General features: G+C 39.8%; 1 protein-coding gene and 1 pseudogene across 1 annotated transcript in view; one reads left to right on the forward strand and one right to left on the reverse strand.

The window, feature by feature from the left end:
* Nucleotides 1-3807, forward strand: part of LOC121862936 — a 10592-nt gene extending 6785 nt beyond the window's left edge. Inside the window, exon 4 of the mRNA XM_042361382.1 lies at nt 3166-3807. Coding sequence (XP_042217316.1) covers nt 3166-3337 — 172 coding nt within the window. The 3' untranslated portion in view covers nt 3338-3807. The remainder of the gene's footprint in view (nt 1-3165) is intronic.
* A 1224-nt stretch (nt 3808-5031) lies between these two features.
* Nucleotides 5032-14215, reverse strand: part of LOC121862937 — a 43720-nt pseudogene continuing 34536 nt past the window's right edge.

Below are 14215 nucleotides of genomic sequence, written 5' to 3' on the forward strand. Positions count from 1 at the left end.
GAGTAACGTAAAACATAATGTGTTAGTACCCCGATATAATAGTGATATTAAAGTGTCCATGTCATTGAGTGAATTAATAAATAGTTGTATCGAAGAGGTGTTAACAAGTTGTCCCTTTAAGAAGTGATATATGTGTATTGGCATACGAGATAAGATAAGCGTATTGACGCTGAGTAAATAACATCCCGCCACGCTACCAAGTTTCCTATCTTTACATTCCTACTCTCTATACTTCTCCTACTTATATGTAATCTTCTTCTTGTGAGATTTGTCTCATTACAGTGGTGGCAGCGAACTATACGTTAACCCACGCCCTCCTCGCCTCATTATACAGTCTGCAATGACTGCATTCTGCCCCTGAGTCGCTTCGTCCTTCTGATGTCGGGATGAGCTTCTAGTAGTGTAGTCTGGTACTTGTCGAGCCCTGATTAAGATGGTTTTGTTCGATGGTTGGGATGATTGTTCCATGGTTATTCTTATGCTATTGGTGAGGAGATCCTGTATGACTGCTGGGTCGTTTCTTATCAGAACATGATCTCGTGTACCGACTCTGAACTGAAACTCAGCCTCTGGGTGTTTGTCTTCCGCATCGTTCAGCCAGAGATACTTGTCTTCAGTGATGTACCTTCAGGAAGTATAATCTTACTCTCATGGGGGTTGTGGTTGTAGCTGATGGTCTCTAAGTTTTTCTGCTTTTTCGGCCTTCCGCTTGTTCCTGGACTGAACTAGTTGAAAGCCATCCTCTCCTTGTGTCAAGTTCAACACCACAGTCGCCTGGCTCACTCAGTGCATCAGGAGAGTTAAAGGAGTAGCTGGGTCTCCAGTCAACTCAGACATGGTGGAGTTACAGGACTCGACTTATATGCCTACGTCAGAGGGACGAGGACTGCTGGCACCTAGGAAGTCAGGGTGGTTGAGAGGCGTAACGCTCTTAGAGGACAAAGGAGACTGGCATCTACAGCGCATTAGCGGGTGTGAAGGGAGGCCATGAGCGGCCTCCGCGGAGGGAGTGTGGTGTCGGAGGGACTAAGGTAGCAGGAGTATTCTCAGTTTATAAACACTTTTATTACACTACACTTGTTCTTAATAGTATCTCTGTTTTTCTGGTTAGATACAGTATCAAAGTCAATTTTAGTTTCAAAAGAACTAACCAGCTTGGCCGAGCGTGACCACAAGGGTATAGGCCTTGCCTCGCGGGCACCTACACCTACACAGACACAGTGCTCAACCCACGTTAGTTCACTTGTTATACAGGCAACATTTGCAGTTGTTGACTTATCCCCACCCTACTGGGTGGTGTTGTGTTATTTCGAAGTCAAGTGTGAAGCCGACCCACTGTTGTTCTCAGGGTGGACTGATTAGCACCTCTGTCAGGAGATGGCGGTCAGTTCCCAGGGGTGCTTATCTCACTGGTGAGTCAGGTTCTCACTGGTACTGTTTAGTGCTGAATTCATTGGCTTAAACACTGTTCGCTGTTCAACACTGGTTCTTATGTTGATATCCCGGTGGTGAGGATGGGTCGGGGAGAGGACTGGGGAATGGGCCGAACATTGGCCAAGTGGGAGAGCTGCTAGCAGGAGCAGCGCCTAAATAGGTCTTGACCCTACGGTGGTCAGTCATCACTCTCTGTTGTGGGTGTTTTAGTGGTGGCTGTTGTGGGTGTTAGTGGTGGCTATTGTGGGTGTTTTAGTGGTGGCTGTTGTGGGTGTTTTAGTGGTGGCTGTTGTGGGTGTTTTAGTGGTGGCTGTTGTGGTGTTTTAGTGGTGGCTGTTGTGGGTGTTTTAGTGGTGGCTGTTGTGGGTGTTTAGTGGTGGCTGTTGTGGGTGTTAGTGGTGGCTGTTGTGGGTGTTTTAGTGGTGGCTGTTGTGGGTGTGTTTTAGTGGTGGCTGTTGTGGGTGTTTTAGTGGTGGCTGTTGTGGGTGTTTTAGTGGTGGCTGTTGTGGGTGTTTTAGTGGTGGCTGTTGTGGGTGTTTTAGTGGTGGCTGTTGTGGGTGTTTTAGTGGTGGCTGTTGTGGGTGTTTTAGTGGTGGCTGTTGTGTGTGTTTTAGTGGTGGATGTTGTGGGTGTTTTAGTGGTGGCGGTTGTGGGTGTTATAGTGTGGCTGTTGTGGGTTGTTTTAGTGGTGGCTGTTGTGGGTGTTTAGTGGTGGCTGTTGTGGGTGTTTTAGTGGTGGATGTTGTGGGTGTTTAGTGGTGTGTGGGTGTTTTTAGTGGTGGCTGTTGTGGGTGTTTTAGTGGTGGCTGTTGTGGGTGTTTTAGTGGTGGATGTTGTGGGTGTTTTAGTGGTGGCTGTTGTGGGTGTTTAGTGGTGGCTGTTGTGGGTGTTTTAGTGGTGGCTGTTGTGGTGTGTTATAGTGGTGGATGTTGTGGGTGTTTTAGTGGTGGCTGTTTGTGGGTGTTTAGTGGTGGATGTTGTGGGTGTTTTTAGTGGTGGCTGTTGTGGGTGTTTTAGTGGTGGCTGTTGTGGGTGTTTAGTGGTGGGTGGCTGTTGTGGGTGTTTTAGTGGTGGCTGTTGTGGGTGTTTTAGTGGTGGCTGTTGTGGGTGTTTTAGTGGTGGCTGTTGTGGGTGTTTTAGTGGTGGCTGTTGTGGGTGTTTTAGTGGTGGCTGTTGTGGGTGTTTTTAGTGGTGGCTGTTGTGGGTGTTTTAGTGGTGGCTGTTGTGGGTGTTTTAGTGGTGGCTGTTGTGGGTGTTTTAGTGGTGGCTGTTGTGGGTGTTTTAGTGGTGGCTGTTGTGGGTGTTTTAGTGGTGGCTGTTGTGGGTGTTTTAGTGGTGGCTGTTGTGTGTGTTTTTAGTGGTGGATGTTGTGGGTGTTTGTGGTTGTTAGTGGTGGTTATATAAATTCACTACAGTTTTACTATTTGCCAAAGCTCCTTCTCTCTGTAGCTAAACTGTATACTGTACTTTACTGTAATATATAGAAGATAATCAGGTACATCTCTGAAATGCTAATTTTTTTCTCAGACCATTGTCCTTCTTTTGGCATGGCCACCTCCAGTTTGGGTGGCCATTAGGTAAATATGTTCAATACATGATAACTGTATACATTACCTGTATTGTCTATACACAGAAGATACTGAAACAACTGTAAACTTGTACTGTATAATGATTTCACTGAATAAATATCTCTGTGAGCCCAAGTTGACTCCCCTATCCCTCCTCCCATAGGTACATGAAGACAGGCAAGGCAGCACGTCTGGGAGTCCCCTACTGGTTGGAAAAGTACCCTCACAAAGACACAACCTCGAACTGTGCCATCCTCTATAAAAACGGTGGCTATTATTGGATTGATGCTAAGTGTGACACTAGAAAAGCTGCTGCCATCTGCCGCTATGCATAAACCCACAATGACAACCATCTGCTGCTATGTGTAAACCCACATGAAAACCATCTGCCACTAGGTGTAAACCTACAATGACAACCATCTGCCACTATGTGCAAACCTACAATGACAACCATCTACCACTAGGTGTAAACCTACAATGACAACCATCTGCCATTATGTGTAAACCTACAATGACAACCATCTGCCACTATGTGTAAACCTACAATGACAACCATCTGCTACTATGTGTGAACCTAAATGACATCATCTAAGGATTGAAATTAGCCTAATAATTCTTGAGTCCATTCAGTCACATTAAAAAAATTCTCTCACAAGAATTCCTTTTCTTTAATGGAAATCTACACAACCAAAAGAACAGGTTTAATACCTACATTGGTAGTCTAAATTATTTTTGGTACAGATACTAAAACATAATAATTGTTATATTTCAAAACAATAATGACAGAATAAAGAGTTGCAATACATGTGGGTAACTATGACACCTCATGAGCCACATCTTACCTTACTTTATCTTCCGTGCCACTATAGTCGGTCGACAGTCAGACAGTTCTCTCATCACACTACTGGCAAGCAGATAGATGGATGAATAAATACACAGATGCTTATGAAGTAAAATGTTGTAAAAATTCACGTTGGTTGAGTACTGAACATGGAGAATCAAGAGGTAATAAACCTAACTCAACAAAGTCTGTTTACCACCTCCATAACTGACATGTCAAATGTTCTTCATTTATTTATACAAATTTTAATTACTTTCAGTTTATTGGATATATTATTACATAACTTATTGTTTTCTGAGTAAACGTACAGTACAGTACAGTACAGAGCAGTACAGTATAGTACTGTATAATATAGTATTGTATAGTATACAACAGTGCCGGATTTAGACCTGTGGAGGCCCATGGGCAGCCTCTTTGTGGAGGCTCCCCTCATTATAACTACCCAAGAGGGTGGGGTGGCGAGTGAAGCGAGCCTAAACATCTGGGAGTTCCGGGGGGCGCTGTAAGACCCCCAGGAAAATTTTGAAATTTGAATACTTCTTTGGAGAATTTTGAAGCCATATGCAGTATATTGAGGAAATTAGAACATTGAGAAATTTTTAATTAATTGTATATTTATTGATAGTGTACAAATTCCCAACACACACACAAAAGTGAAACATGAATGGAGTCATTCATGTGGTTTCAAGTCGACCAGCCCTGATATAGCTACTACCGCACATGTGGAGGCCCCTGGGCAGCTGCCCACTTTGCCCACTCCTGAATCCGGCCCTGGTATACAGTAGTATAGTATAGTATAGTACACTGTATAGTAATAACAGATTCAGTACATATAAATTCTTTTGATAAAAATTTTTCCAGGGAAGCAACTGATAACTATTACAATAAATGATAATACAAAGATCATTTTGTAGCCAAAGTAATAAAAAAGTTTCATGTACAAACAAAAATGTTGCTTAATACAGGTGAACAATGTTTTGTGCATAAAAAATCACCTAAATTCACTTAAAGTATCAAGATTTTGTGAAGAAAAGTTTTTAAGAACTAATACCTGCTAAGTTTTTGTTCACCAAACATACAGTAAACTGTACAGTAGGTATGTACAGTAAACACTTCCTTCACCAGTCAATGAACAAATATTTATTCCTTATGCAAAAATCATTGTTTTTTTAATTATCATTGTATTAGAAAATGTTCCCCATAACCTGGGGAGATAAGGGGGGGGGGGGGAGCATGGGTAGTATACTTTATTATTTCCATGATGAAGGGCAGCACCTCAGACTCTCAGCACTTGAAAGTTTTAACACAAAATATGGACTGAAGAAATGGATCAAGTTTAAAATGTATCAAAAATCTTTACTCTATGCCACCTGACAGCCACTTGGGAGGTTGGTCATGTGTCTGTTACAAAGTAAGCAAATACTGGCTCTCTGTTACACATTGTTAGCAAATACTGGTCATGTACTGGCTCTGTTGCACACTGTTAGCAAATACTGGGCATGTACTGGCTCTCTGTTACACATTCTTGGCAAGTACTGGTCATGTACTGGCTCTCTGCTGCACATTCTTGGCAAGTACTGGTCATGTACTGGTGCCAGAATGTCTTTATTTTATCCTCTACACCACTTATAAACTTGCCAGCCATTTCGTTACATCTCTTTTACAAACTATTAGCAAGTACTGGGCATGTACTGGCTGCAGAATGTATCTGTAACTCCACAGGTGTTGGTCAAGTTTGGTCTTGAATTATTTCACACAGCACCTGATACACCTAATGAGCAAATAGCCCATGAAGAGGACCAAAGCATGAGATACAGTAATAGTAGTTCTTGAAATGATACTGAAGGAAGCAGAAACAAGGTCTTATCAAGCCAATGTTCTACATAATAGAGACTTTAACAAGGAATGACTGAATGCATCAATGAAACATTTTAAGACAATTGTAAAAACACATGAAATGTACTTCCAACAGTGTGTAACAGAGACATAACTAACTGCCCAAGAGGCTAACAAGCTGATCAATGGCAAAAAGGATAAAGTAAAGCAAGATGGTAGAGGATAATGATAAGATACATAAACTAAAGATAAAGTAAAGGAAACAAGACAAACTCAAACAATAGATGCCGCTACTCCAATAATCAATACAGGAAGGAAGGACTCGAGAATATACAATACACAGTCAATCATTCCCAAGTTGACCCACACTATGGTTCTGGCTGACACCCACTGTGGTTCTGGCTGACACCCACTGTGGTTCTGGCTGACACCCACTGTGGTTCTGGCTGACACCCACTGTGGTTCTGGCTGACACCCACTGTGGTTCAGCCTTATAATTCAAACTGAAGTGGTTATCAGTAGCAATAATACCATGTTCAACCACTGTACATTGCTTTACTACTACATAACTACTACTGTATTCAACAATAATATAATTTTAATAATGGTACATGCAACTTATTATTGACTTTATTACATGTGAACACTCACCACAAAAAGTTCTCGAATGCCCTAAGGTTCATAAAATATGTCAAAATGAATGAGAAATCAGAACATTGCTCTTTGAGGAAGTTTTATTTCAAATTAAATCTCTTCTTTTAAACTGTAAACACTTTTACTGTAAAAACAAATAACATATATTATTATAAAATATTGAGAGTCACTTCTCAACCAGGCACACTAACCATTCTGAGATGACACAAGCCATAGTGTTCATTCTGAAATCTGTCAAGCCCAGTTGTTCGAGAACTTTTTGTGGCAAGTGTACATACATGCATAACAACTGCTGTTACTTTACTACCACTGTACAGTCAATCACCCACAAAAGTCCTGTCCCCTCGCCTTGTGCACCCGAGGCAGTAGACACTGACGCATCATTCTGACCATAAATGGTTCAGATTCACGAGTCTGAATCTCGGGGTTCGTGGCTCAGGATGTGAGGCGACAGGACTTTTGTGGGTAAGTGTAAAAACATACAGATATACAGTACCAAACAACTGTTATTAAACATTGGGTACATGCTGTACTCATAAGTTTCCTCTCGAAAATAAATTTCTTAATATGACCCGCTTATGCAACACTCAGAGTCTGAAAGATAAAATGGCACCAATCAGTCTTTCAGGTTAAGTGTTAAGTATAATCATATCAACATTCTTATAATACTTAACAATATTTACTTTGAAAAATGTGTATAACAATGGATTCTAAAAAGTGAAAAATTATGGATTGGATCAACACAAGTACAGTACTGTAAATTGTACTATATAAGTAAAACTGGAGAGTTTTTTTAGTTATTTCATTCATATAACAAGTGGCTAGAACTACTGTACATCTTGCCTTTAATCTTTTAATTTTGTAGAATTTAATCTCATCATTTAGACTTAACACTGAGAAGGATGGTGTTGTTGTCCATATGTTGTCAGAATATTAATAACTACAAACTCCTGTACTTTCTCAAACATTCGGTGTAGACAATGCTAAAACTTCCACTTCTATTTGTTTTCATAAAATTCTTCATACTTGATCTATATCAATTGTTTATCTCCTCTTATATTAACTACAATCTACTGTAATATACCACAACCAATCTACAACTATCTCTACAACACTTCCACCAGGTAATCTTCACAACAATCTACAATAACACAACCATCTTTCAAATCTTCCTATAGGTTTTAAAACACTAAATTATCACCTCATTAAAAGCTCACCTTCAGAATATCAACCCCAGTCATATTCTTAACCATGTCAGGGACACAGCAAGTAATGTTGATGACCTCTTGTGTCAACTTTTGTGCCCCCACGGGTGAGTCGCCTGAAGACACCATCTTAATGCTCTTGGTATTAGACAAACTCGTACTCACACCATTCAACATCTGCAAAAATTTGAGAATTTATTTTCAAGAAACACTGGTAATGGTATGAAGTAATATACTGTACTGTACTATCACTTTATTAACTTCTTGTGATATGATTAATTTCTCAACCTCAAAAATTCAGTGTAGAAGGTAAAATTTTTCACAACTTTGGTACTGGCACTTACTACTGTCACACTGAGTATTATTAGACTTACAACTGTCACACTGAGCATTATAAGACTTACTACTGTCACACTGAGCATTATAAGAATTACTATTGTCACACTTAGCATTAAATTCACTGATATTGATATATTGATATTGAAAGTCTATTTAGCCTGGAAAATACAGATATAGAGTCAATACAGTCGACCCTTGTTAATTCGGACTAATAGGGGGGGAAGGGTGTCCGTTTTAGCCGATTGTCCGAATTAACCGATTTAGGGGTTAATATTGCATTATATTTCAAAGTCATTGTTTTCGTCACGATTTTATCCCACTTTCCACTGTAATACGTCAACTTTCAGCAAAATATTACATTTCCGTGAATGTATTATATCAAGCACATTATGTATAGAATACGAAAACTTTAAAAAACGGTAACTTCTCTAGAACATCGGAAGGTTAGGAAAAGTCTTTTGTTTTCGTCATGTATTTTATCCTATTTTACATTAAAATACATCACGTTTCAGCAAAACTACTATATATTTCCAAGAATATATTCATTCGAAGCAGTTTAGGTAAAATATACATGTGATGTAACAGTTTTTAACTGAAAACGATTCGAAACCATTACCCTCTAGCCCTGTTCAAGGAGAGGACTGGGAAGCTGTTTGGTGCTGCAGGCGATGACAAGGAAAATGATTTGGATGGATTTTAATGAAAATATTCAGAAATATGGTATCGTAGTATTTATTCAAGTCAATTAGGATAGGATATTAATGTAATACAACAGTTTTAACTGAAAACAATCGAAAAGCGATTACGGTAACATCTTTTGAACGAAAAGCGAAAGTCATTGTTTTTGTCGATTTTATCCACTTTCCACTAATACCTCGTCATTTCAGCAAAAATATTACATTTCCGTGAATGCATTATATCAAGCACAGTATGAATAGAATACCATTGTAATATAACAGTATTTTAACAAAAACTATTAAAAACGGTAACTTCTCTAGAACATCGGAAGGTTAGGTAAAGTCTTTTGTTTTCGTCATGTATTTTATCCATTTTACATTAAAATACAACATTTAGAACTACTATTTTACTTAGAATATATTCATTCAGGCACAGTTAAGGTAAAATATACATGTGATGTAACAGTTTTTAACTAAACGTTCGAAAAACACGTGTACGTGTAGCTGATACTCAACAGCTGGTGGTGTCATGTGTCGTTGTAAACAATAGGAGGTTGAAGTAGATTACGGGTATTATATCAAGTGTGAAATATCAAAAAGGTTTTATTACGGTATTTTTGTAGATCAATGAGAACTGTGATACCGTATATGATATGATAAGTTAGCCTGTGTTAAGAACTTCAACATAGACTACTGAAAACACATTGTAAGGTAATTTAGCCTATTGTAAGTTGGTGAGCTTCATTTGCAAGGAAGTGCACAACTTTTCATTACTATTGGTACAAATTTTACGTTTCCATTGTTTACTGGCAGTAAATGGTAAATATTTTTCATGTCTGAAGCTAAAGTTGCATCCCCAACACTAGTGGTGAAGATGTTACATTTGACCAAAAAGACGCTGGTGTTTTATCACAGCAGTGGGTGGACCAGCATTTTAGCTTAAGGTCTGTGGGTAATATTCCTACAAATCTTTATATATAAAAAAAGTTCGTTTGTTCAGATTTTGTCCGAATTATCGAAATCCGGATTAAAGAGTCCGAATTAACGAGGTCGACTGTAATAATAACAATATTGACATTGCTGAGCCATGACTCACTAAGATATAAGAATGCAGACACTACACTGAATATCACAGCCAGTAAAGTGAACCATTTGATCGATAAATATCTACCCAAACCAAACCCAGTGCCTCCAGGAATATAAGGAGACCGTTACACAAGAACCATGTGGCGGTGGACAAAATTAAGAAGAAAACTAAGAAATTTGAGATGTGGGTTAGACAAAGTATAAGCAGGACAGGAGGATGTACAGATCCAGGAACCAAGCACAGCCAGAATATTGAAGGGCTGAAAAAGTTCCAGAGGCAGATTATGAGTAGTTAAGTCAGACCAGAAGGGTTTTACCGCTATGCAATGTCGAAAATAAAAGATGAGTAGGCTTGGAGATAGTAGTTACACAGATTCTGACCAAGACAAAGGCGGATGCATTGAACAGTTTCTCTTCGATGTTGCAAAAGAGGATGCGAACAATCTTCTGCATTTGAGGACAGACAGTTTGACACAGTGCCCATACTACAGACGGCAAGGGGTGACTTAATTGAGGTATAAGATCTCAAGGCACTACTCAGTCGAGTGTCCTTACTTGAGCTGGCGGACGCCGCTCCCACAAGGGGTCACAGCTCAAGATTGAAGAAGCAGCAAGTCCAGAAACTGTGAGGGCAAACTTTTTCGGAGGAGTTGTGAACTCTGGAACAATCTACCAGAAAGTGTTGTGACGGAACCGAGTGAGCTATTTCAAGACAAGACTTGACAAACACTGGAACAGGTTCAGGTACATTCAGGAGCCGCATGCCCACTGCCCAGTACTTGCCAACAGTGCGTAAGAGACGCGGACCGATCGCTCTGCGGCTAACGAGCCGATCATTTGGTGAAAAGGATAAGAAAAGGAAAGTAATCAGAGAGCGGACCGATCGCTTGGCGGCCTCACGAGCATCAGTGGTGAAGAGGATAAAAAAAAAGCTAAAGGTTCATAAGAGTTCCGCCCTGACATAGTGCATCCCAGAGTGCTATGAGAGTTGTGCAATGATGTTCTGTAAATGCCTGGATGAGCAAAATGTTCCCAGTGATTGAAATATGGCTTATCCGAGTCCTATATTCAAGAAGGGCACCGCTCCATGAATAATTATTGTAAGGCCTGGGACTTAGGGATAGAACTCACCAGACTAATCAGGATCTAAAAAGGAAAGTCAAGGACCATGGTTTTCTGAGGAATAACAAACAACCGCTTGAAATTGACAGTTAATGGAGTCAAACAATTAATGGAAGCAAACAATTAATGAAGCAAACAATTACTGAGTCAGCAATTAATGGAATCAAACAATTAATGGAATTAACAATTAAGGGAGTCAACAACTGATAGAATCAAACAATAAACGGAGTCAGAAATTAAAGGAATCAAACAACAAAAGAATCAAACAATGAACAGATATTTCCTGTGGCAGTGGCCCTGGGGAAAATTCTGGAACACAGTGATCCACTCAGGGGAAGCGCCCATTCAACTCCTCACTTCGAGCGACAGTGGCGATGTTTTGATACAGTAGACGAAACACCGGGCACAGACGGGAGGTAGTGACTGTAATCACGGCTGGGTGAATCTGAGCGACACAGGTAGAAGTGTCGTTCTCACCTCTGTCCAACCCCCCCAAGTGTTGGTCGACCAGCAAACGAAGTGATGTAGCGTTAACAAGCAGGAAGATCGTTTCCACCCTACAATTATAAACCAGTGAGCCTGACTAGCATAGTGTGTAAAGTACTTGAGAGCATTATAAGAGATGCCATGATGGAACATATATCTCAAACAACCTTGTAAAGGACTACCAACAGAGTTTTATGCCGACACCCTGTTTAACACAATTATTCAAGGTACTGGATGTTTTAACTCAAATTCTGGAGCAGGGTGGCAATATCAACTATATATACCTATATTTTGACAAGGTTTGACACACATACCCTATGAAAGGCTGAGAATTGACTGAAGGGTATAAAATTGAGGTGTCTTAGCATGGATTGGAGACATTCTGCATGATCACAAGCAGGTGATTAATGGCACGAATCGTCATATGTACCCGTGACAAAACGGGTACCACAGGGCTGTATTGGCCCATTTTTGTCTGTTTGTTTCATAAATGACTTGCCAGAAGCTATACACCTCCATACAAATGTTTGCGGACGATGCCAAGTTATTCAGGAAATTAAGAACCAAAGAGACTGCGAAGAGCTGCGGAAAGATTCCTGTGAGCTTCAAGAGTGGTCAAAGAAATGGCTGCTGAGATTCAATGTCATGAAGTGTAAGAGGATGCACCTGGGTTGCACCAACAGTAAGGAGGCGATCATATGTCCTAACGGATGAAGAAACTGCATTAACAGAGAGAGGCAAAAAGACCTGGGTGTGTATGGACAATAAACTGAATACTGAACCATTGTGAAAGGTGAATCAAGCAACTAAACTAGTTGTCTTATAAGAAGGTCGTTCAGATATCTAGATGGTCTGTTCCTCATAACTATCTTCCAGAGTGAGGTGCCCCATCTGAGGTACTCTCACCCTGCCTGGTCCCCAAGATATGCTAGGGACTGTCAATTGATTGAAAATGTCCAAAGGAGGGCCACCAGACTGGTGCCTGCACTGCATCTCAGTTATCCAGAGATTAGAGTACCTGCAACTGCCTAGCTTATATTGTACTACAGAAGGGCAAGGGGTACCTAATTATGTATAAATATCTCAAAGGACACTACTCAGTCGAGTGTCCATACCTGGAGCTGGCGGATGCCCCAAAAGGGGTCACAGCTGAAGGTAAAGAAACTGCAAGTACAGAAAACTGTGAAGGGTAACTTTTTGGAGGAGAATTGTGGACTTGGAACAACCTGCCAGAGAATGTTGTGACGGCAGAGTGCGAGCTCATTCAAAGCCAGACTTGACCAACACTGGAGCAGGATCGAGATACTTAGGAGCCAGCTACGCCCAGTACGCCAACAGTGCGTAACAGAGACGTGAAAGACCACCTAAGCGACTAACGAGCCGATCAGTGGCAAAGAGGATAAAGGGTAAACTAAAACAGCAGGGTGTCTAAGACTTTAAAAACTACTCAGTGCAATTTTCAATAACCTCCTCCCCATTCACCCATACAGTAGTTCATGTTATAATTCTGTACAAAATCAATAAATACATCAATGATCAGTGTATATGCACCATATGCCTGACCTACACCACCTCTGCTTTGCACTACTTAACATAAAATAAAAACAACACTCAAATACCTTTTTTTCTGTCCAGTCCAGTATATACTTCAGGGGTTACAATTTGAGGACCCATCAATTGCAACTACATGTCTCTGAATAAGTGGTTATAACTGAAGACTACAAACACAAGAGACCGACAGTTTTACTGTACTGTACCTTGGGAGGGTGTTCAGATACATGCTCAGAATAGCAGCTGCCTAAACTCCTTCCATGCTTCAGCCTTGAAGATCATTTTGTTGCTTCTGCATCTGCTTTTGCCTGTGTTAAGGGAGATGAAAATCTATGACACAGTTGTCGAAAGACATTTTCAACACTCTTTATTAATACTGTATACAGTTAATCCTCCATATAACAGACTTCTTCTTCAAATAATCTGTTAGATGGGGTTCACATCTAACAGACCTCAATATAATGTACTTTCACCACTATACAGTTCGTTAGATGGAAGTTCACATCTAATAGACCATACTGTAGATAAAAGGATTTTCCTCTCCATATACAGTAATCCATTATGCAGAGGTTTCACTGTACTGCACTACAGGTCATTTCTCCAATTAATACAACTTCCTTATCAAGTCTTGTCACAATTTAATATTGTACTGTACTATGAGTGTATTACACGCACCTGTGGTTTAATTAAGATCACACATCAAAATTTATCCCAACTCTTAAATGCCTGATATGAAATGTACTGTACATGCATCTCACTACTGTGTCCTCAGTTCAATCCTCATCCTGGGATAGATGTGAGAAGGTGTTATCCAGTGTGATACAATCAATATTGCAGGACTAACCTTTATGGCATAGGCCATAGCCTCCCCTTTCAGTAGCATGGCCTCAGCTGTAGCCTGACTCCAGGATGGTCTTCTGCTTCTGAGCTGCAGCAAGAGTCTCCATCCTAAAGGTAATGAGTCAATATCCATTTAGAAATTTGATGCCATAATTTACATTTATCAATCTTCCTTAATTTCAGGGCTGGCAAAATCATTGTTTTAAACAAAACAAAACAACTAAAATTTTGTTTCGTTTTTTAAACAAAACATGTTTTAATTTTGGATTTATTGCTATTATGTTGGTTCTAATAAGTCTTAAGTATTAGTGGTCCTTTTTTATGAACTTTTTAATATGCTATTAATCATAAACATTACATTCAGGATGATTTAGCAATCATTTATACTCTTTCCATCTTAAAAAAATCATTACAAAAGTCAAGTTTATAAAACAAGCTTTGATCAGTCATTCAGACTCATCGTACAGTACATGCTTGAAGTTAAAACTAAGTTTAAGTTTCTCCTAATGCATGAAAAGATAATTTACTTTTGAAAGTTTTAAAGAATTTATTTAAATACAGTTGGAGAGATGGGCA

This window comes from Homarus americanus, unplaced genomic scaffold (genome assembly GCF_018991925.1).
Source record: "Homarus americanus isolate GMGI-L3 unplaced genomic scaffold, GMGI_Hamer_2.0 scaffold24922, whole genome shotgun sequence".
Taxonomy (NCBI): Eukaryota; Metazoa; Arthropoda; class Malacostraca; order Decapoda; family Nephropidae; genus Homarus; species Homarus americanus.